Below are 23,101 nucleotides of genomic sequence, written 5' to 3'. Positions count from 1 at the left end.
ACTCCAAGTGGGGTCTGACCAGGGTCCTATATAGCTGCAACATTACCTCTCGGCTCCTAGATTCAATTCCATGATTGATGAAGGCCAATATACCATTCGCCTTCTTAACCACAGAGTCAACCTGCTCAGCTGCTTTGAGTGTCCTATGGACTCGGACCCCAAGATCCCTCTGATCCTCCACACTGCCAAGAGTCTTACCATTAATACTATATTCTGCCATCATATTTGACCTACCAAAATGAACCACTTCACACTTATCTGGGTTGAACTCCATCTGCCACTTCTTAGCCCAGTTTTGTATCCTATCAATGTCCCACTATAACCTCAGACAGCCCTCCACACTATACACAACACCCCCAACCTTTGTGTCACCAGCAAACTTACTAACCCATCCCTCCACTTCCTCATCCAGGTCATTTATAAAAATCATGAAGAGTAAGGGTCCCAGAACAGATTCCTGAGGCACCCCACTGGTGACCAACCTCCATGCAGAATATGACCCATTTACAAACACACTTTGCCTTCTGGGGGCAAGCCAGTTCTGGATCCACAAAGCAATGTCCCTTTGGATCCCATGGCTCCTTACTTTCTCAATTAGCTTTGCATGGGGTACCTTATCAAATGCCTTGCTGAAATCCATATACACTACATCTACTGCTCTTCCTTCATCAATGTGTTTAGTCACATCCTCAAAAATTATTCAGGCTCATAAGGCACAATTTGCCCTTAACAAAGCCATGCTGACTACTCCTAATCATATTATACATCTCCAAATGTTCATAAATCCTGCCTCTCAGGATCTTCTCCATCAACTGATAGCCTCATAATTCCCCTTACTCCAATTAAACACTTTTCTAACTTGTCTGTTCCTATCTCTCTCTCCAATGCTATTGTAAAGGAGATAGAATTATGATAACTATCTCCAAAATGCTCTCCCACAGAGAGATCTGACACCCGACCAGGTTCATTTCCCAATACCAAATCAAGTACAGCCTCTCCTCTTGTAGGCTTATCTACATATTGTGTCAGGAAACCTTCCTGAACACATTTTGTGTGTGTTACTATTGTAAAAAGTGGTTTAAAGTGTTGCCAGTGCAATGAAGTGATGGGGGTAATAGATGGAAGTTTGGGGAAGCTAACTAGAATGGTTGATCAGATTAATTGCCTGGGATTCTATATTCTAGGCAGTTATTTTATATGGGATTCCATCCCAAACTTATTTTATTTCATTCTCTCCCTTTAAACTTACTAGGTTTTGTTTCCCATCATTTATTTAAGTTCCCCTGGTTCAGTTAAACATTTATTATACCACCGTGTAATATCTAAAAAAAAAGTGAATTAAAAGTAGATTGGGATATTAATAACATGGCTGAAGCATAAGCATCCACCATTTAAATTGAATAATAAAATAACTTTCCAAATTACTTGCTGTAACTACATCCAAGCTCTTTGTGCAGCAGACACTGGAACACTCAGATCCCTCTGCATGTCCAGCTTCTACAAACACTTACCACTGCACTTCTCTCTCTTTTCTTTTCCTGGCAACATGGATAATTCCCCATTATGTTGAGCTCCATTTCCCAGATCTTTGTCCATTCACTGGACCTCTCTATACGCCTTTTGCAGTTTCCACAAGCCCTCTTTCCAACTTATTTTCCGACTCATGTTTGTATCAATAAATTTAGCATGCATCCCTTCAGTACTTTCATCCACAACATTTTGTATTTTCATCCAAAGTACATCTCAGAGTTTTGATAATTCTTCTAAGTTCATGAGCATATCCTTTCCCTCTCTTTTTTTGAGAAGTACAAGAAAATGCTTATTTTGAAAAGAAGCGAATGAAATAGTGATGATAACCATTAACACATAATTAAATCCTATATTGGTCAATACATTTTTGACTGATGATGGCTTGGTCATTGATAACTAACTGGGTAGCTTCAAAAAAGCTGATATTGAACAATTAAAACTATTTCATCATGTTGGAATGTGTTTCAGAAAAGCACCTTCTCTGAACATCTACAGTGCTGGCAGCAGGATCTAATTTAACTGTCATGGTTGTTAACTTATGCAATATTCTTTGGTTTAATTTACTGAATAGATGCAAATAATGATGTGATTATTTTACCCAGTCAGTGCAATTTTAGATAAGCTGGTTAAGAATTTTGCAACACAATCTAAAAACTATAATTTCCTTTCAACCAGGTAATTGTTCCCGGCAGGCACAACTGCAACATAATTGCTGGATTTCCCGGCCCACATTTTTCCAGTGACTATGACTATAAAACGTGATTGGTTTCCCAGAAATCAATTTGCTATTCTACATTGCACACTATCCAATGTGCATCAATGTTTTTTTTATTTTAGACTATAATAACAATGCTTTATTTTTTTTTGTTAAGAAAGAAAGTTAAATATTACAAAGCAAAGAAGATCAGGAGGAGGATTCATGTAGAAGACATTATTTTCTTGGCATGTATAACTAACTTAAGCTATCAAAATGAGCCTTGCAGCAAAAAAAAAATCAGGAGGATATGATCATCTTTAGAGAAAATAAGCTACTTACCTGGCTCATTTGTCATTGCTGACCAAGTAAGGTACATAATATACAGAGAGATGATGGAGGGCTGAAGGCCAGTACAAACCTGGAATTCCTACAATTGAATAAAATTCAGTCAAGACCATTATTATGTATAGGAAGCATTCTTAATTTTAACTTTCAGGATATGACAGTAAGTCAAATGACATCCTTTCAAATGTTATTGATCGCAATCTTCGCTACTCACTGCAGTCTTGTGCAATCTCTGAGTAAAAGTTGCCAAGCAAATTAACATGTAATGGTTCTCATATAACACCAAAGCATTTTAAGATATTGTTTAAACTGACTCTTGAAATTCCCCATGTAATTTAACAACTCTGAAAAACACTTAGTATTATGAACAAATCTAAAATATAAAAGTTAAACTAAAGGAGATCCCCGGCAGTGGCTCAATGCAACACTTAATCTACTTAGCTACAATTGATATGAATGACATTCTTGTGAAGTCAACAAATAAACACCTCTTTTTGCCACTTCCCTGCCCATTTTCCATTTAAGTTACTGTGAATATCTTTGTCTTCCACCCTTTTCGTCCATGTACTATGTAAGATGATCACAAGCCTTTCTCGTCACACTGTCTTCATTGTAGTCCCCCTGACTCTTTCTCTCACTCATCTTGTTATCTGTAGCTGTGCAACTGGTTGGGTACAGTTATTCCACCAACCCCATGAGTGTGAGACAATAACTGTGTAGAAGTATACAAAATTACGAGAGGCACATATATGGTGGAGAGTCATTGAGTTATAGAACACCGCCGCACAGAATCAGGCCCTTTGACCCATCTATTCTGTGCTAAATCATTTAAACTCCTTAATCCCATCCACCTACTCCCAGACCATAGCCTTCCATAGCCCTCCCATCCATATACCCATCTGAACTTCTCTTTAATTTTGAAATCAAAGTCATATCCACCACTTCCACTAACAGGTCGTTCCACACTCTCACCACTGTCTGAATGAAGATGTTCCTATCATGTTCCCCTCAAACATTTCAACTTTCACCCTTAACCCGTAACATCTAGTTGTCTCACCCAATCTCAGTAGGATAATCCTGTTTGCATTTACTCTAACTATATCCCTCATAATTTTATCAAATCTCCCCTCAGTCTTCTACATTCCAGGGAATAAAGACCTAACCTATTTAATCATTCCTTATAACTCAGATCCTCCATTCAGAGTCTGTTTTCCAAAGGTGGAAATATCAATTCCTGGAGCTTATTGGAGCAGAGCATTTCTAACCTTTTGTCATAGGATTTCCTTTCAGGTATTAATCTTTCTCTAAGCATCTTCTAACATATTTCACCTTACAAAAAACAAGGTACTCCAGTTGAAGTTTAATCAAAGGCCATTTAGAATTGAAACATAACATCTTCGCTTGGGTGTTCAAACCCCTAGCAATAAATTCTGTGAGCCTTCCCTACTTGCATGCTAGATTTCTTTGAATTATGCACTAGTTTTTTTTGTGAAGGAGGAGAGGTTTGGGGATCAATATTCTTGTTGCGTTTTATGTGTGGAGGAGGGGATTTGGTGGGGAGATTGATGAATTTCTTGCCTTTCTTTTTCTGTGCAAAGGGGGTGTTTTGATGTTTCTCTTTGAACGACTTCCACATTTTTTTCTTTGTTTCGCGGCTCTCTGGAGAAGACGAATCTCGGAGTTGTATACTGCATACATTCTTTAATACTAAATGAACCATTGAACCTCCTTAACACATCCAAAACATCATAATATCCATCCTCTGTGATCCCTCACCATGTAGATAAAATGCTTCTGTTTTATTTTTTTTCTGAACAATTTCATGTTTTCCCAAATCAAACTAAAGGAGAGAGGATGTGAACAGCTATAGTCACAAAGAAGCAATGTTTTGAAAATGAGAGAGAAAATACACAGAAGGGAATGTACACACCTGGACAGAGGGACTGGAGTATTGGATCAAGGCACAGACAAAGATAGGACTGGCTCTGAGAAGACTTGGTAGGTTTCTGCTCTGAATCGCTCTAACAGAAAGAGGGAGAATGTGGGCTGAAAGAGCTCCTAACTAGCAGGCAAATAAGCTTGAAGGTACAAGAATGAGTTAGGAAGGTCATGAATTAGGCAAGTGGTCTTCGAAGTAAATGGGTCAGACAAACCAGGCTGGGCTGACAAGAAGATTGGAAGAGGTTATAGGAAGTTGAAAATCTATGGAATGCTACAAACCATCACCAGATTGGTTTCAATCCCAACTGCTCACTTGACTGATCGATCAATGCAAGTTATTTGTTTCCTTGTTGTCAGGATATCCAATTCTTTCAGGCTGTCCTGAAAAATGAACTGAGATGTGTGCGTTGGAAGTTAAAGTGGAGCTGTGGGCAGAGTCTGGTAAAATGGTCAATCTCTATTTACATTTAGTAAGAAGTAAGCCTTTTTAAGTTTTTAGATTTTGGTATTTTCATCCTGAGAACCCTGAGGGTAGACTTGATCAATAACAGCATTACCCAAACCTATTCCTACTTTAGGATTTAATGATCAGGTCTGCCACTTTAGCACCAGAGCAGGTAAAAATGAGGGCAAATGAGCAGCCATGATGATGAATACTGCATTTATTTTATTCCATATAAAAAGAACTATCAGAGAAAGAAAATCACACACACAGGATATGATTTTAATAGTTTCCATTAAATGTTTTGTAATTATTTAATATTAGAGTGTATCTATAAAATGCTGTCAGAGGAAGTGGTGGAGAATGGTGTAACAACAGCATTTAGGAGGCAGCGAGGCAGGTACATGAATAGTCAAGTTAGAGAAGCTTATGTCCCTAATGTGGGCAAGTGGAATTAGTGTAGATGGCTACAGTGCTCAGTGTGGAGATGATAGGCCAAAGGGCCAAAAGTTGTACAGCTCTAGAACTCTGAGTTAATTTTCTCACCTTATTGGGTCTTACATGATTCTAACATGCCTGCCATGTCAGAATTAGCACGGAGCAGAGGAGCAGTGCAAGATGAGTGATGATGCTTCTGGGATAAGGAGCACACACCTATGTACTCTGCTTTTGGTTGCTCAATGGCTGCGTCCCTGCCAAAGAATTCCATCAGTTGATGAAGCTGCCAGGCTAACTATAGAAAGCACAGGATGTAGTACGCACACAATCCAGAGTGCACTGCACCACAGTGGTGAACGGTGCAAGGGCGTTATCATCCCTTTTCACTTTGCGGCTGGGCGAGGAGATGCGGCGTGCAGATAGACTCAGTGACCTCGCTGATGCACCAGCATCAAAAAAGTGTCTGCAGCATAACTGAAGGTTCAAAGTTTGTAAGAAATTTATGATCTCATTATGTATACTTCACCATATACTAACGAGATTTTCTTGCAGGCATTTACAGGAAAATAAAGAAATACAATGGGACTTAAAGAAAACTAGACAAACAACCAATGTGCAAAAGAAGGCAACTTGTGCAAATAATATAAAGTAAAATGGAGAACAGAAATTGTAGAGCCCTTGAAAGTGAGACTGTATGTTGTGGAAGCAATTCAGAGTTGAAGCAAGTGAAGTTATTCGCTTTGGTGTAAAAGCCTGATGGCTACAGGGTGATAACTGTTCCTGAACCTGGTGTGTGGGAACTAAGGCTCCTGCACCCCCTGCCTGATGGTTGAAATAAAAAGGAAGCATGGCCCGGATGGTGGGGGTCTTTGATGATGGATGCTGCTTTCTTGTGGCAGCACTTCACGTAAACGTGGTCGAAGGCGCGGAGGGCTTTGTCTCTGGGCTACGTCCACCGCTTTCGGTAGACTTTTGCAAATATTCTGCTTTAAAACAGCAGCGTTAAATTTCAAATCAATATTGCTGCACATGGAATCATTCAAGTGGTTTTATTACGTTGTTCTCTGTTTATCATAAAACTGGATTTTCTCTGAAATAAAGACACCGTTTTGTGATTTTTACCTTGTGCACGGTAAGGCCTTACGAACAGTTATTAAGTAAATCAGCAGTTATCTGTTTTTGTTGGCAACCTTCAAGAGAGAAAGTCACTCTGGAGACATCATCTGAATTCCTTTGGTGTTATGGATTATTTACTTATTGATTGATTGAGATACAGTACAAAATAGGCCCTTCCAGCTCTTCGAGTTGCACCACCCTCAATTCCCTGAATTAACCCTAGCCTAATCACAGGACAACTTACAATGACGAATTACGTCCAATATGCCTTTGGACTATAGGAGGAAACCGGAACGACAGAGAAAACACATGTATTCCATGGAGAGGCTGAAAAGACTCCTTACAGACGAGGCTGGAATTGAACTCTGAACTCCGACGCACTGTGGTGTAATAGTGCCATGCTAACTGCTAAGCTATACCATGACGCCCAACCTTTATATCTACTCAAACAGAGCAACATTACTTTAAATTAACAGATAAAGAAAATGTCTCTCATAATGCAACACTCCCATGCTGAAGTTTCAACCATGGTTTACATGTACATTCCTGGATTAGGAAATGGATCAAAAACTATCACACCAAGCAAGGTGTAACCTATTCACCCTTCACTGCTCACAAGGAATGCAACTTAGCAGTGGGTGATGTTTCAAAATTTGGTTGCATTATGTAACATGAACAGTAGACAACAACTTTGCATCACAATGACAACTAAATACTAAATAAGAAGAAAGGATCTGATTAAGCTGCATGATGGGTGTCTCATAATTGCATTTGCACGTGTGTTAATGCAACTTGTCCATTTTACTTCTTTCACTACTGGAAGCTAGCCACTGTTTCTGTTTTAGAAAAAAAATAATACTTAATGACGGAAATTAAAATCAGGGAACTGGAAAAAAGGGATTAAGTATAAAAACAACGCACACAAAATGCTGGAAGAACTCAGCAGATCAGGCAGCGTCAATGGAGAGTAATAAATAGTTGATTCCCTTCAAAAAGATGAATAATTTCTGATCCTCAGCCTGGAATGTCGACTCTCAACCCCATTCTCTTGCCTTTGACACTCTGACAAACCAGGAACCGATCAACCTCTGTTTTAAATATTCTCAGTGACTTAGCCTCCACAGCTGTCCATGTGAATGAATTCCACAGGTCACCACCCTCCAGCAAAAGAAATTCTTCCTCTTCTCTGTTCTAAATGGATGTCCTTCTATTCTGAGGCTGTGCCCTCTGGTCCTAGACTCCTCCTTTACAGGACACATCTTCTCCACAACCACTCTATTTACACCTTTCAATATTCGATATATTTCAATGAGACTCCCCCTCATTCTTCTAAACTCTAGCGAGTACAGTCCCAGTGCCATGAAACCCTATGTTAGAGATTTCATTTCTGGAAGCATTCTCGTGAACCTCTTCCGGACACTCTCCAATGCCAGCAAAACTTTTCTTAGATAAGGAGCCCAAAACTGCTCAAAATACTCCAGGTGTGATCTGACCAATGCTTTATAAAGCCTAGGCATTATATCCTAGTTCTGCATTCTAGTCCACACAAAATTAATTGCATTTGCTTTCCTTACCACTGACTTAACCTGCAAAACATTTTGGGAATCCTGAACAAGGACTCCCAAGTCCTTTTGCACCTGCTTGTGCGTGGGAGGTTCTAATGCTTTTCTGTTGTTCATTCTTTGGGGTTCTCTTCACTTCTTTTGTGGATGTCTATGAAGAGTAAGAATTTCAGATTGTACACTCTATACATTCTCTGATATTAAAATTTGAACCTCTGATTTTTGAGTTTCCTCCTCATCTAGAAAATAGTCCATGGTTTTTTCCTTCTACCAAACTGCTTCGCCATGCCCTTCCTTACAGAGAAACATAGAAACATAGAAAACCGACAGCACAATACAGGCCCTTCAGCCCACAATGCTGTGCTGAACATGTCCTTACCTTAGAAATTACCTAGGGTTACCCATAGCCCTCTATTTTTCTAAGCTCCATGTACCTGTCCAGGAGTCTCTTAAAAGACCCTATCATTTCTGCCTCCACCACTGTCGCTGGCAGCCTATTCCATGCACACACTGCAAAAAATTTACCCCTGACATCTCCTCTGTACCTACTTCCAAGCACCTTAAAACTGTGCCCTCTCGTGTTAGCCATTTCAGCCCTGGGAAAAAGCCTCTGACTATCCACACAATCAATGCCTCTCATCATTTTATACACCTCTATCAGGTCACCTCTCATCCTCCGTTGCTCCAAGGGAAAAGGGCTGTGTTCTCTCAATCTATTCTCATAAGGCATGCTCCCCAATCCAGGCAACATCCTTGTAAATCTCCTCTGCACTCTTTCTATGGTTTCCTCATCCTACACAATACTCCATCTGCTGCCTCTTTGTCCATTCTCTCAATCTGTCTAAGTCCTTCTGCAGACACCCAGCCTCCTCAACACCACCTGCCCCTCCACCTATCTTCATATCACCTGCAACCTTGGCCAGAAACCCATCAGTTCCTCCATATAACGTAAAAAGAAGCAGTCCCAACATCGACCCCTGTGGCACACCAACCAACACTGGCAGCCAACCATAAAAGGCTTCCTTTATTACCACTCTGCCTCCTGACAGTCAGCCAATCTTCTATCCATGCTAGTAACTTTCCTGTAATACCTCTGGGTCTTATTGTGTCAAACAGCCTCATTTGCAACACTTTGTCAAACACTTTCTGAAAATCCAAATAAGCAACACAGACTGAATCTCCTTTGTCTATCCTGCCTGCTGTTTCCTCAAAGAGTTCCAACAGATTTGTCAGGCAAAATTTTCCTTCAAGGAAATCATGCTGACTTTGACCCATTTAATGACCCCAACATCTTTCCAACCACTGAAGTCAGATTAAGTGTCCAAGATTTCCTTTCTTCTGCCTTCTTTCCTTCTTAGAGAGTGGAGTGGCATTTGCAATTTCCAAAACTCAAGAACCATTCCAGAATATAGTGATTCTTGAAAGATCTTTACAAATGCCTCCACAACCTCTTCAGTTACCTCCTTCAGAACCCTGGGATTTTAAATCCTGTCTATCTGATCCAGGTGACCTATCTCACTTCAGACTTTTCAGCTTCTAAAGCACCTTTTCCTTAGTAATAGCAATGACACTCACTTCTGCCCTGACACTCTCATATTTTTTTAGCATTCTGCAAATGACTTCCACAGTGAAGGCAGATGCAAAATACTGCCATTTATTTGTCCTCCATTATTACCTCTCTAGCCTTGTTTTCCAGTGCTCCAATATCCACACTTGTCTCTCTTTTACTTTTAAAATATCTGTAAAAAACATTTTGTACCCTCTTTTATATTATCGGCTAGCTTGCCTTCACATTGTTTTCTCTCTTTATAACTTTATTTACCTTCAGTTGGCTTCTAAAGACTTTCCAATCCTCCACCTTTCCACTAATTTTTGTTATATTATATGCCCTCTCTTTTGCCATCCTTTGTCAGCCACAGTTGCCTTATCCACCTTTTAGAATAATTCTACATCTTTGGGATGCATCTATCTTGCTCCTTCGAGTTGTTCCAGAAATTCCAGCCATTGCTATTCTGCCATCATCCCTGCTAATGTCACCTTCCAATCAACTTTGGCCAGCTTCTCTTCATGCCTCTGTAATTCCCTTTACTGCACTATAATACAAATATATTCAATTTTAGCTTCCCCTTCTCAAACTTCAGGGTGAATTCTATTATATTGAAATTACTGTCTCCTAAGGGCTCATTTACCTTATGTTCCCTAATCAAATCTGCGTCATTACCTAACACTCAATCCAGAACTGCCACTCCCTTGGTGGGCTCAACCACAAGCTGTTCTAAAAAGCCATCTCGCAGGTATCCTATAAATTCCCTTCCTTGGGATTCAGCATCAACCTGATTTCCCCATTCTACCTGCAAATTGAATACCCCACGTCCATTGCAACATTATACCCTTCTTACATGCATTTTTTTTATCTCCCATTGTAATTTGTAGCCTACACCTTGGCTACTGTTCGGATGCCTGTATATAATTCCCATCAGATTCTTTTTACCTTTGCAGTTTCTTGAAGTTTACATCTTCTGATCCTGTGTCATCTCTTTCTAAGGATTTGATTTCAAAGCCACCCACCCCCTCAGCCTACAACCTGTCCTTTCAATACAATGTATATCCTTGGATGTTGAGCTCCCAACTATGATCTTCTTTCAAGCATGGGTCAGCGATGCCCACAACATCATACCACCAATCTCTAACTGTGCTACAAGATCCTTTATCTTATTCTGTATGCTGTGTGCATTCAAATATAACACCTTCAGTCCTGTATTCATCACCCTTTTCAATTTTGGCCCACTGTTACACTTTAACGCATCCCACTGACTGCAAACTTGCCCTATCTTTCCTCACAGTCTCACTACACACTGCAACTAGTTGTACTGTAAACCAACTGCCCCATTCTCAGCACTATCACTCTGGTTCCCACCCATCTGCCAAATGAGTTTAAACCCTCCTCAACAGCTCTAGCAAACAAGGATCTTGATCCCCCTCAGGTCATGTGTACCTCATCCTTTTTGTACAGGTCATACCTTCCCCAGAAGAGATCAGAGTGATCCAGAAATCTGAACCCCTGCTCCCTGTACCAATTCTTCAGCCATGCACTCATCTGCCAAATCATCTTATTCTTACCCTCAGAGGCATATTTTAAAAATTATGTTTGTGCACAAGTTTTCATAAATCCTATTGTATTTCTTTCCTTCCTGTAAATGCCTGCAAGGTAGTGAATGGTAACAAATATGTAATTTGATAATAAATTTACTTTGAAATTTTAAACCTGTTCAGATGCACAAGCAGTTATCTAACATGATGAGTTCCAGTCTGTGGCCACGTAAGTATAGCAGGAAAGCAAACTACTTTAAAACAGGTGTCATTTTTGCTCCTTAGATACCATGACACATCACTTCATAAGATCAGCCATTCAGTGTTGCGTTCAGTGCATAATAACTTCTGTCTTTTGGATTTATAAAGTGCTTTGGACTCTGTACAGAGGCTGAAACACATGAAGTGTTAAGTCTTTCACTTCCAAAGACTTTATGATGCCACAGTGCTCACAGATTTGTGTGTAGAGTTCAGCTTAATCCACTCCACTGAAGGAACAATCGAGGAAGCCACTGCTCCTGAAACAAATAAGATCAAGGCAAACTACAAATAGAGCATGGGCCATAACAATCCAGAGGTTCGAGATTAAGATGACTACCGTAACAACAGGCAGAACAGTCCAGGCATGTCTGCAGAAGATCCCAGAAATGTTTCAGCAGTGGCTTTGGTAAACAACTTATGGACTCACTGCTTCTTGTAGATTTGTGAAAGAAATACGGTTCCACAAACATTCTTGAAGGGTAGGTTCTGCAGATGCCTTCGCCCTCAAAGCAGCCGTGCGTAACTGCCCTCCCTCGACATCTGACCTGCAGATCCAGGTCGTGCAGCATTCCGGCGATCCGAGGCAATATGTGGAAATTACAATGGTCCTCACTCAGCATCGCTGTGGTCAATGGTGCCAGCCTTCTATAGCAGCAAGTGGGCTTCTTAATATTCTCAGGAGACAGCAGGGTGATTGTTAGATTTGTTTGTGGCCCTTTAGAACACTTCGCTTTGAGGTAATGAGCACTTCACATGCCTGTGTAACAGGCCAATGCTTCACATGGTGGAAGAATCCCGTGTTTTCTTTAAGTACTCTGTGCACATCGTGTGTGTGCTCCATCTGCCGAACTTGACAGCAAGATGCTGCTTACATCGCCTGAACTTATGATTATTGTGCTTTCACAATTTATTCTAACATCAATTTTCTGTTGCACAGCCGAAGAAAGGGTCTCCTACCCAATCCAAGCTGCAGCCTCATACTTTAAGATCTTTGTGGTTCTCCCGTCTGTTGCTATAGAAGCTATCTATGAGAAAATATATCAAATTTTATTATAAAGATTTTCAAGATATTTTCCTTTTTGCTGGAAATTAATTGAAGGAGTCATAATCTTATGTCATTTTTTTTCTACAGAAAGCATAGTATTATTTTTATTCCATCAGTAAGACTGGGAATGCAGCATTTATTACTCATCCCTAGTTGCCTTGAAGGTATAAACTGCCAACCATACTGTCTGCAATTGGACTGACATGCAAGTGAGACAGCACAGGGAAAGGATGGTCCCTACCCTGAAGGCACTAGTGAATTAGATGTTTTAATGGTGTTTCTCAGTCAGAAATTTTACCAACTGTATTGAAACATCAATCATATTATTTAGCGAAGCTGGAAATGATCCCATGAACCTCGCTCATTTCATTGGCAAGATACCATAATCAACAGGCTATCAAACAAATCCTGCTGAAAATACCTAGGTCACCGTCCTCATAATCATTACTTTCCTTATATTCAGGTAAGAAGTCAACTATTAAGGAGCAAAAACTTTGTTTTAATTTATAAATTATTCTCTCATCTTTCTATCTATTAATCATCATACCAATTCTTAAACAAAGAAAAATCTTAAAGAAATCCATTTAAAATATGCAATATTTTCAGAAATAAAGCTTGTGTTAATTACTGGTGTCCTGTATTCATTTTAAAATACAGCCATGTAAAAAGACATCATGGGATTAATACATATAATGTGCTTACCTGAATCTTTGGATGAACTGATATTAAAGAAGCTACAACACAAATAAGTGTGTTGAAGCTAATAACAAATTTATTTTCAATACAGCCATCTACTGCAGTGTAAAACACGTAGCAGAGGACTGCAGTGGTTAATGACAAAACGTAGTTAAGACAGGTAACTGATAGAAGTGCTGAAAAGACAGAACACAGAATAGTGCGATTAAAATGTTACGATGACAACACCAATAATTTCAGAACAAAGTCTTTAAATCACAGATTATTATGCAGAAGAAATAAATGCCACTTTGTACTATTCATTAGAAAGGATGACAAAGCACAAACTAAAAGTGCACTTTAATATTGCCCAATCTTGAAGACCTTGTCTGATAATTGTATGTTTTATCCTGCTGCCAGATCCTCTCAGCTATTCTCGAAACTAATTGGGTTTTCATGACACATAAGCATTTTTTTTCTCCTTCCCTTTTTATTCTCAATTTTCTGACTGAATTCATTCACTTGTGCAGAGATGCTTGATTTCCAGGTGTGTGCCCTGCAAAGCCGGGCTTTAGCTGATCCATTCCGGTTTGAACTATTTAGCTTTGTATGGGCTGGTGTTTAAATCCTTTAACACATCAAGCTCAATTTCAACAGCAGAGACAACCAGCTCCATGTGGGGAGAAGGGCTAATCTGGCTGCAGGGCTGCCCAATTTTGGTTCTAAGCAATCAGCTAGATGACCACCAGATCTAAAGATATTATTGTAATATAAGGTATATTATTGAGGCTTCCATTTTTCCAGATGCATTTTCTTAGTTGGATCTTTTTGAGTTTAAGAGTGGAGTTTGTTTATACTGCCCATTCTTCAAGTTACCTCCATCTAAACATTCCCTAAAAAGGAGGCAAAAAAAAAGGTGCAGCATGCCATAAAGCTTTAGCCAGTAATAAAACAAAGTATTGCAGTGTCTGAAATTTCCATGAAGACACTAATTAAGCAGACATTCAGCTTTTGTTCTGGGATGTTGCCCAGCAAAGGAAAATTGGGGCTCACGAGTCAAAAGCAGCAAGTTCTCAGATTCAGATTTTGAACATGTTATGTGGTGACATCTTGTGGTGATATGTATTAAAACAACTTGTAAAAATACAACACCCATAAAATGCTGAAGGAACTCAGCAGGCCAGGCGGCATCTAGGAAAAGAGTACAGTCGACATTTCGGGCGGAAAACCTTTTCTGTACTCTTTTCCTGGATGCTGTCTGGCCTGCTGAGTTCCTCCAGCATTTTGTGTGTGTGTGTTGCTCATATTTCCAGCGTCTGCAGATTTTCTCTCGTCTCCAAAAGCACAAGTTTCGAAATGACAAACACAAGAGATTCTGCAGATGCTGGAAGTGATGCAGCCACTGAGAATTCTCTCCATGGTACCTCTGTAGAAATTGAGTCTTCTCAAACTCCTCATGAAATATAGCTGTTGTCATGTCTTCTTTTTAGCTGCATTGATATGTTGGGTCCAGGCTAGATACTTAGAGACATTGACCCCCAGGAATTTGAAATTACTCACTCTTTTCACTTCTGATCCTTCAATGAGGACTGGTGTGTGTTCCCTCATCTTACCTTTTCTGAAGTCTACAATTGCTGGAATGAAGGGCCAGAAAGGCCTATTCCATGATGTATTGCTAAATAACTGTGGTGAACTACATATACCTGTCTGGACACGCCCCCCCGCCCCCCCCCCCCACCGCTGACTGCTCCTGTGGCTCCTCCCACTGACCGTGGCTCCTCCCACAGGTATAAAGGCAATTGAGGCCTGAGCCCTGCCCTCAGTCTCCAGGATGTAGCATGGTGGTCAATTGCTGCTTGTTCTTTCTTCCAGTCAATAAAAGCTGATAGCTTGCCTCATGTCTCAGAGAGTTATTGATGGTGCATCAATAACACCTGGTGGAAATCCACACAGTCATGGGGAGAACATATAAACTCCTTACAGACAGCACCAGAATTGAACTCCGAGCTCCAGGACAGCCCAAATGCCCTATCGCTTGTCTTTGACAGGGAAATGTTCTCAGAGGGCAGATGCAGAGCAAAAAGCTACAGTGCTTATGCTAGGGATTGTGCCTAAAAACCTCCACAAGTCAGAGTTGGTGCAGGAAAAGTAACTTCATTCATTTGTTTTAAGAACATAAGCAGTTGAATTTTAGGTTCAATTAACCTTTGCAATTACATGTGTTTCGTTAAATAACTTCTTATTGTTTAAGTACGATGGATACATTGTGTGCCATAATATTTGTAGAATGTTCAAAAATCAGTTTAAAATGTTCATCTTTTTAACTTACTGATGTTGAATATTGTTTTAAATTAATTTATTGGTTTTTATTAATATTTTATATCTTTTAATTTTTTAAATAAATTTCAACTCTTTATATCACAGTCTCTGAAAAGTACTTAGGGTCAGAAAGCCATCAGGGCAACACCAGGACAGGGCCTGATAAATTACGCCATTCACTCTGCCTGGCCAAAGGGCTGCAGCAATGAAGTTATCGGGATTTAATATCAATGTCACAGACAAGAGAAAATCTGTAGATGCTGGAAGTCAAAGTAGTACACACAAGATGTGGGAGGAACTCAGCAGGCCAGGCAGCATCTGTGGAAAAGAGTGAACAGTCAATGTTTTGGGTCAAAGCCCTTCATCGGGACATTTTGTATTTAATATCTACGTGGCAGCAGAAGTACTGTCACAGGTATCATGTGAAAGGTGAATGTGAGACACAGCTCAAGCCCAGAGCAATCTTGCCCAATATTTGAGCTTTGCACTATTAGAAGAAGGGACAGAGGTCCAGTGACTGTAAATTCTAAATTAGAACACTATTGGTTACTTTTCAGCAATTGAAGATATTGGAATACAAAATGAGTTTCTTTTCCAGATTATCCCCATGATTATTCTGGTTATCCAAGCAGAGAGAGCACCTTCCCCTACCCACCTTAATGAACTTTTTAAAATCTCTTTTCTAATTCTGACTAAGGGTCTTCCAGCTGAAATGTTAAGCTCTGTTCTTCTTCCCATGGATGTCACCAGACCTTCTGTGTGCTTCTGACATTTACTATTTTGGTTTTGGACTTACAGTGTCTGCAATTTTTTACTTTTATTTTCATGGACTTAATTTTCTGTGGCCTGAGATTCCAGCACATAAACATCAAAGCTTGGGCTTTGCTGTTCATTATAATTATTATATATTGTCACTTAAATGGTAAGCATGGAGAGCATTCTGACAGGCTGCATTACTGTCTGGTATGGAGGGGCTACTGCACAGGACCGAAAGCTGCAGAGGGTTGTAAATCTAGTAAGCTCCATCTTGGGTACTAGCCTACAAAGTGCCCAGGACATCCTTAGGGAGCGGTGTCTCAGAAAGGCAGCGTCCAGAGTAACACACACAAAACGCTGAAGGAACTTGGCAGGTCAGGAGGCATCGACCGGAATGAATAAGCAGACAAAGTTTCGGGCCAAGACCCTTCTTCAGGACTGGATAGGAAGGGGGAAGATATCAGAATAAAGAGATGTGCAGAGGAGAGGGAGGGATAGCTAGAAGGTGATGGGTGAAGCCAGGTGAGTGGGTAGTTAAGAGTGAGAAGGCAATGCAATGAGGAACTGACTGACCTTCCGAGGGTAAGAGACTATTCCAATCATTTGAAGTGCAAATAATTCCTGAGTTTCATAAAAAAAGGCTAGTGTGGTATCTTATCAATGCGTTCAGAAAATCCAGATACATTAAACCCACACCTTCCACTTGTACGTCTTTATAGAACTAGATTAGTCAGATTACATTTTTCATTCATAAAACCATTTTGATGCAGTTTAATCATATTAAGAGTTTCAAATATCTTGTTCCTAAGTGCTTAATGATGGATTCCAACATGTCATTGGCAAAAGTTGTCATGATATTTGGCTCATAATTCCCTAATCTTTCTCTCCTTCTTCCCCTAAACTGTGATATTGAACTTATTGATTCCATTCTAGAATCCAGGAAATTCTGGAAGATCTTCACTAATGTCTCTACGAAAGGGATTATGACTCTCAGGCATTCACAAGTCAAAACGTTTAAATGGTTAAGTTCTTATGCTTTTTGCCTGTTTTGTTTCCAAAGTTCTGCCATTTCTATATCTGTAGGCACATGAAATGAATTTAACAGCTCTGTCAGATGACCCTGCTCTGAATGATCAATCAGTTATTCTTTCTCCGTTATCAGTCAGTAAATAGCCATCAGCTACATATCAGTTTCTGATTAGAAGGAACAAAACTCCAGAAGGCCTATTATTGATTTTGTCACAGAGATCATTGCAAAGTTGATACTAACACCAAATTTAGGATACAAGACAATTTTAGACATGTGTTTGGTGTTTGTTCAGGAAAATAAAATGCTTTAGACCGATAAGACAGGAGCAGGATTAGGCCATTTGGCCCATCCAGTCAGCTCTGTCAGTTCATCATGGCTGATGCATTTTCTCTCTCAAGCCCATTCTCCAGCCTTCTCCCCATGACCCTTCATGCCCTGACTAACCAAGAACTCATCAGCCTCCGCCTTAAATATACCCACTGACCTGGCCTCCACAGCTGAATGTAGCAACAAATTCTACAGATTCACCACCTCTGGCTAAATAAATTCCTCCTCATCTCCATTCTAAATACACATCTCTCTATTCTGAGTCTTTGCCCTCTGGCCTTATACGCCCTCATTATAGGAAACATCCTCTCCACATCCACTTGATCTAGGCCTTTCAATATTCAATAGGTTTCAATGAGATTGATAGATAGATAGATAGATACTTTATTCATCCCCATGGAGAAATTCAACCTTTTTTCCAATGTCCCATACACTTGTTGTAGCAAAACTAATTACATACAATACTTAACTCAGTAAAAATATGATATGCATCTAAATCACTATCTCAAAAAGCATTAATAATAGCTTTTAAAAAGTTCTTAAGTCCTGGCGGTTGAATTGTAAAGCCTAATGGCATTGGGGAGTATTGACCTCTTCATCCTGTCTGAGGAGCATTGCATCAATAGTAACCTGTCGCTGAAACTGCTTCTCTGTCTCTGGATGGTTCTATGTAGAGGATGTTCAGGGTTTTCCATAATTGACCGTAGCCTACTCAGCGCCCTTCGCTCAGCTACCGATGTTAAACTCTCCAGTACTTTGCCCACGACAGAGCCCGCCTTCCTTACCAGCTTATTAAGACGTGAGGCGTCCCTCTTCTTAATGCTTCCTCCCCAACACGCCACCACAAAGAAGAGGGCGCTCTCCACAACTGACCTATAGAACATCTTCAGCATCTCACTACAGACATTGAATGACGCCAACATTCAATTTGAATTCAACATTCAAATGTCCCCTCATTCTTCTAAATTCCAGCGAGTACAGGGCTACAGCCATCAAACACTCCTCATACGATAAACCTTTCATTCCCAGGATTGTACTCATGAACCTCCTCTGAACCCTCTGCAAAGTCAGCACATCTTAGCTAAGGGGCCCAAAAAGTGTTCATAATACTACAATTGCTTACAAAGCCTCAGCTTTGCATCCTTGTTTTTGTACTCACCAGTTTCGCTTGCTTCATCACCAACTCAACCTGCAAACTAACCATTAGGGAATCCTGCACGGGGACTCCCCAGTCCTTTTGTACCTCAGACTCAGATTTTTGAATTTTCAGCCTGTTTCGAAACTCGTCTACACTTCTGTTCCTTGTATCAAAGTCCATGAACATACACTTCCCGACACTGTATTCCATCTGCCACTTCTTTGCCCATTCTCCTAATCTGTCTTAGTCCCTCTGCTTCCTCAACACTACCTGCCCCTCCAATGTTCTGTAAAAAAAAATCTATCAGCACTAAAGTTTTATTTCTTTTATTTAACATAACAACCTCATACTGAGTTTTCCCACTCTCTCTGCTGATGACTCCTGCTTAATTCAGGGCAGCTTCCTTTGAGCTTTGAGTAGATATCCCACCAGCTTTCTCCTGGAGAGGGACACAGGGTCCAATCAAATAAAGAAACTGAGGAGCAGTCAAACAGTGAAACATTTGTGTCTATAAATGTGTCTTGTTTCAGGCAACAGTGCTTATTCTGAGCATAGTTTTGAAAAAAATATTTGCACAAGGCTTTAAGACTCAGAGTGAGCGTTTCAGTTTTTCTTCAGCAACAAAGGAGAAGAAATGTCTTCAATTTCTGCTCGCTTTATCCCTGAGACTGCAGCAGTCCACAATTCAGTTTTACCAGGCTAACAATGCCCCAGTTGTAATAAAGAATGCAAAACTGTGAACTTTACTCTCCTGATATGTATTTTTCCTCCCACAGCATCTATTCAATGTTTCAGAGCACAGGTTTCCTGAAAGACAGTTTCCCACCAGCGAGGAGCGGAGCAGGTCATTCTGATCCCGCCTCCCTGTTTTTCAGAATAGAAGCATGTCCCTTTAGAACAGACATGAGGAGGAATATCTTTAGCCAAAGGGTGGAATTCATTGCCATTGGTATATTTAAAGTGGAGGTTGATAGGTTCTTGATTAGCAAGGGAGACAAAAGTTATGGGGAGAAGGTAGCAGAAGGGATTGAGAGGGACAATAACTCAGCCATGATTGAATGGTAAAGGCATGATGAGCTGAATGGCCTAATACTGCTCCTATGTTTTATGATTGGAAATATTAACAGTGCTGTCACATGTCCCTGGTGTACAGGTGGTGTCCCTAACTTCTGGGGAGTGAAAAGTTGGTATGTGACAACGGAAAAGAAACACTAAGTGTGCCAAGACTTCTGTGTTAAATTTCAGGATGGAGACTTCTGTGAGCTATTGATCACCTACACAAAAGACGGAACTGAGAGGTTGTTTTCAATTGTGATGATGATCTTGGAAAAGATTGAGTGTGACAGGAGGTAAGGATGAGAACATTTCCCTGACCTTATTTGAACTGAAGCCACAAAGCTTTGTATATTGTGATGCTGTAAACTGTAGTCACCCTCATCTTGCCATATCTCACTGTGGATCAATTATGCTCATTATATCTTGCTGGGGATCCTAATAGAGAAATCTATGATGTTAGCTAATAGATGTCACTTATCTTGGACTTCTCATTCATCAGTCCAAAGGAAAACGCTTCCCATTTCAGCAGCAGTTTATAGATATTGGATCATCACCAGGGCAGATAGCCTTAGTTATAACAGGCATTACAAGGAGGGTGAAGAATACTTATAGGATTGAATGATTTTGATCATTCCATTGGGACCCAATTTCTTCTTTTTATCCGCTTTTAATTTTAAAGCAACACACTTAAAATGCTGGAGGAACTCAGCAGGTCAGGCAGCATCTATGGAAAAGAGCAAACAGTCAACAGTTCAGGCCAAGACCCTTTTTTGGGACTGAAAGGGAAGGGACGAGATGCCCAAATTAAAAGGTGGGGGGAAGAAGGCTAGCTGGGAGGTGAAGCTAGCTGGTTGGGAAAGGTCAAGGGCTGGAGAAGAAAGAATCTGATAGGAGAGGAGAGTAGACAATAGGAAAAAGGAAAGGGGGGCAGGGGGAAGTAATAGGCAGCTGAGAAGTATAAGGTTAGAGTGGGTAGTAGAGGGGGAGGGGAATCTTTGTTCATCAGAAGGAGAAATCGATTTTCAGTTCTGGATTACACTTTAACACTAATATCCTGAAGAGCCACACTCAACATTTTAAAAACCTTTTCCAACCCTTCTGAATGGTCCATGAATTCATGAACACTACCTCATAGTTTATCTTTTTGCACTATTTATTTATTTTGTAACTTACAGTAATTTTCATGTCTTGCACTGTACTCCCGTCACAAAACAACACATTTAACTGTTTTCTCTACGGCACATATATACTTAGCCAGATACAAAATTCTGGCATTTTTCACCTGAAAGGTCATATACAACCACCATGTGACAGACTAATCACTTAGCTGATATATGCAGCTGTAGTTTTGAAAAATCCTCCGTGTCCTTCTGCAGGATGCAACTGTTACTATGCAATGGCGAGTGAATGCAACAGTCTCATACAGAACAACAATCTCACACTGAACAACAATCTCATACAGAACAACAATCTTACACTGAACAACAATCTCATACAGAACAACAATCTCACACTGAACAACAATCTCATACAGAACAACAATCTCACACAGAACAACAATCTCATACAGAACAACAATCTCACACTGTGGTGAACTAGATATACCTGTCTGACTGCTCCTGTGGCTCCTCCCAAGACCCTGCTGACTGCCCCTGTGGCTCCTCCCACAGACCCCTGTATAAAGGCGACTGTGGCCTGCTGCTCTCCCTCATTTTCCCCAGGATGTAGTGTTGTTCTTCAGTCAATAAAAGCCGATATCTCACTTCCTAAGTCTCGGCGTGAGTTATTGATGGTGCATCACACACTGAACAACAATCTCACACAGAACAACAGTCTCATACAGAATGATAATCTCACACTGAACAACAATCCCATACATCTCAACAATCTCATACTGAACAAGGGACTCATGTCCTGAAGTGTATTTTCGTTTGCTCCCTGCAGACTTTTGCATTGTAGAATTCGGTCCTGATTTTGACACTTTCCTTTAATTATGAGCACCTCTTTAAATTTCAACCCTGATTTTCTGTTCACTTCATGTTTAAAACTGTGAGAAGAATCTGCATTGTTAATAAAAGTACACAAAGCATGATAGCACACAGCAGGTCAGGCAGCATCTATGGAGGGAAATGGACAGTCGATGTTTCAGATTGAGACAATTCATCTTAAAGGATCTCAGCCTGAAGCACAGATTGTATATTTCCCTCCACAGATGCTGTCTGGGTTCCCCCATCACTTTGTTGCTCTCTATTCCAGCCTCTGCAGTCTCTCCTGCCTGAACTTTAACTGTCTTTGATTCCTTTACATTGCTGTTAAGGTCAGGATGCACTCCTCTAGGAATGTGGGCCCTGACAAAAAGCATTTCAGAGAGCGATTATGAGTCAGTACATTGCTGTGACTCCAGAATCACATACACAAGGTCAAACGGAGATGGGAAATTTTGTTTCCTTGAGATATTGTTAATTTGCTTTTGATTTGCAAATTGGAAAAAAAATGCTAAGTTTGTAATGCTAGTAATTAATGCTAAAGGATATTTTATATGACCGGAATGGACTAAAAGATCTCAGTAAAACATTTTAGTTAGTTTATCATGGCAAGCTGGGTGTATTTGAAACATCCAACTGAGATTTTACCTTTTGTCACCTTTTGAAGACTTGCATTAATAGAAATGAATAAATTGATTCTTGGACTAAGTTTATATTATGCAGTTAAGGATTGATCATATTATCTGATGTCCATTTACTTTCTATTTACAAAAATGAAATAGATCTTTTTCTACTTATGTTTTAATTGATTAACAATTTAGAACATAATGTCCTTTATCTTGACTGTCAAAATGCTTCACGCTGATGAAACATCATCAGTGCATAACAAATAATAAGGGTACATACCAAAATGCCAACATCGCGATCCACCCTCTTCTGATTTTTTCAGCCAGGATTCATTCCAGGAGTTGCCAAAGTCGATCAGCAGGACCAGTTGTGTTAGGATGAAACAAAAAGCACCAGCTGAACCAATTCCAAATGACACTAAATGGGGAATAATATTTAATCTTCATTAAAATAAACTGCAAATGCAGTATACTAATCCACATCATCCTCAAGTTTTACTTTTATGTAAAATGACCACATAAATGAAGGTCTCAGCAACTATGACCTGCCACAAGATTCTTTCTATCTGGTATTTCTGTGAATCCATGGGCATCTCTTTAGGCTAAAACTGAGTATCATTTCTTGCCATTACCTGTCATAGTCTCCTATTACCACATTATTCCACAGTAATGTATATTGTAATGGTGCAATATGCATCAATCTAGAATAATCTTTCTGTCAT

The 23,101-nt window shown here is 40.0% G+C and overlaps 1 protein-coding gene across 1 annotated transcript in view; it reads right to left on the bottom strand.

Moving 5' to 3' along the window:
* Window positions 1–23,101, bottom strand: part of LOC140725099 (serine incorporator 1-like) — an 89,122-nt gene that overhangs the window by 9,730 nt on the left and 56,291 nt on the right. Inside the window, exons 5-7 of the mRNA XM_073040110.1 lie at window positions 22,660–22,797; window positions 13,170–13,339; window positions 2,567–2,654 (exon numbers count right to left, since the gene is read on the bottom strand). Of these exons, the coding sequence (XP_072896211.1) occupies window positions 2,567–2,654; window positions 13,170–13,339; window positions 22,660–22,797 (396 nt within the window). The remainder of the gene's footprint in view (window positions 1–2,566; window positions 2,655–13,169; window positions 13,340–22,659; window positions 22,798–23,101) is intronic.

This window comes from Hemitrygon akajei, chromosome 1, assembly GCF_048418815.1.
Source record: "Hemitrygon akajei chromosome 1, sHemAka1.3, whole genome shotgun sequence".
NCBI lineage: Eukaryota > Metazoa > Chordata > Chondrichthyes > Myliobatiformes > Dasyatidae > Hemitrygon > Hemitrygon akajei.
This window is presented reverse-complemented; position numbering and strand designations above follow the sequence as displayed.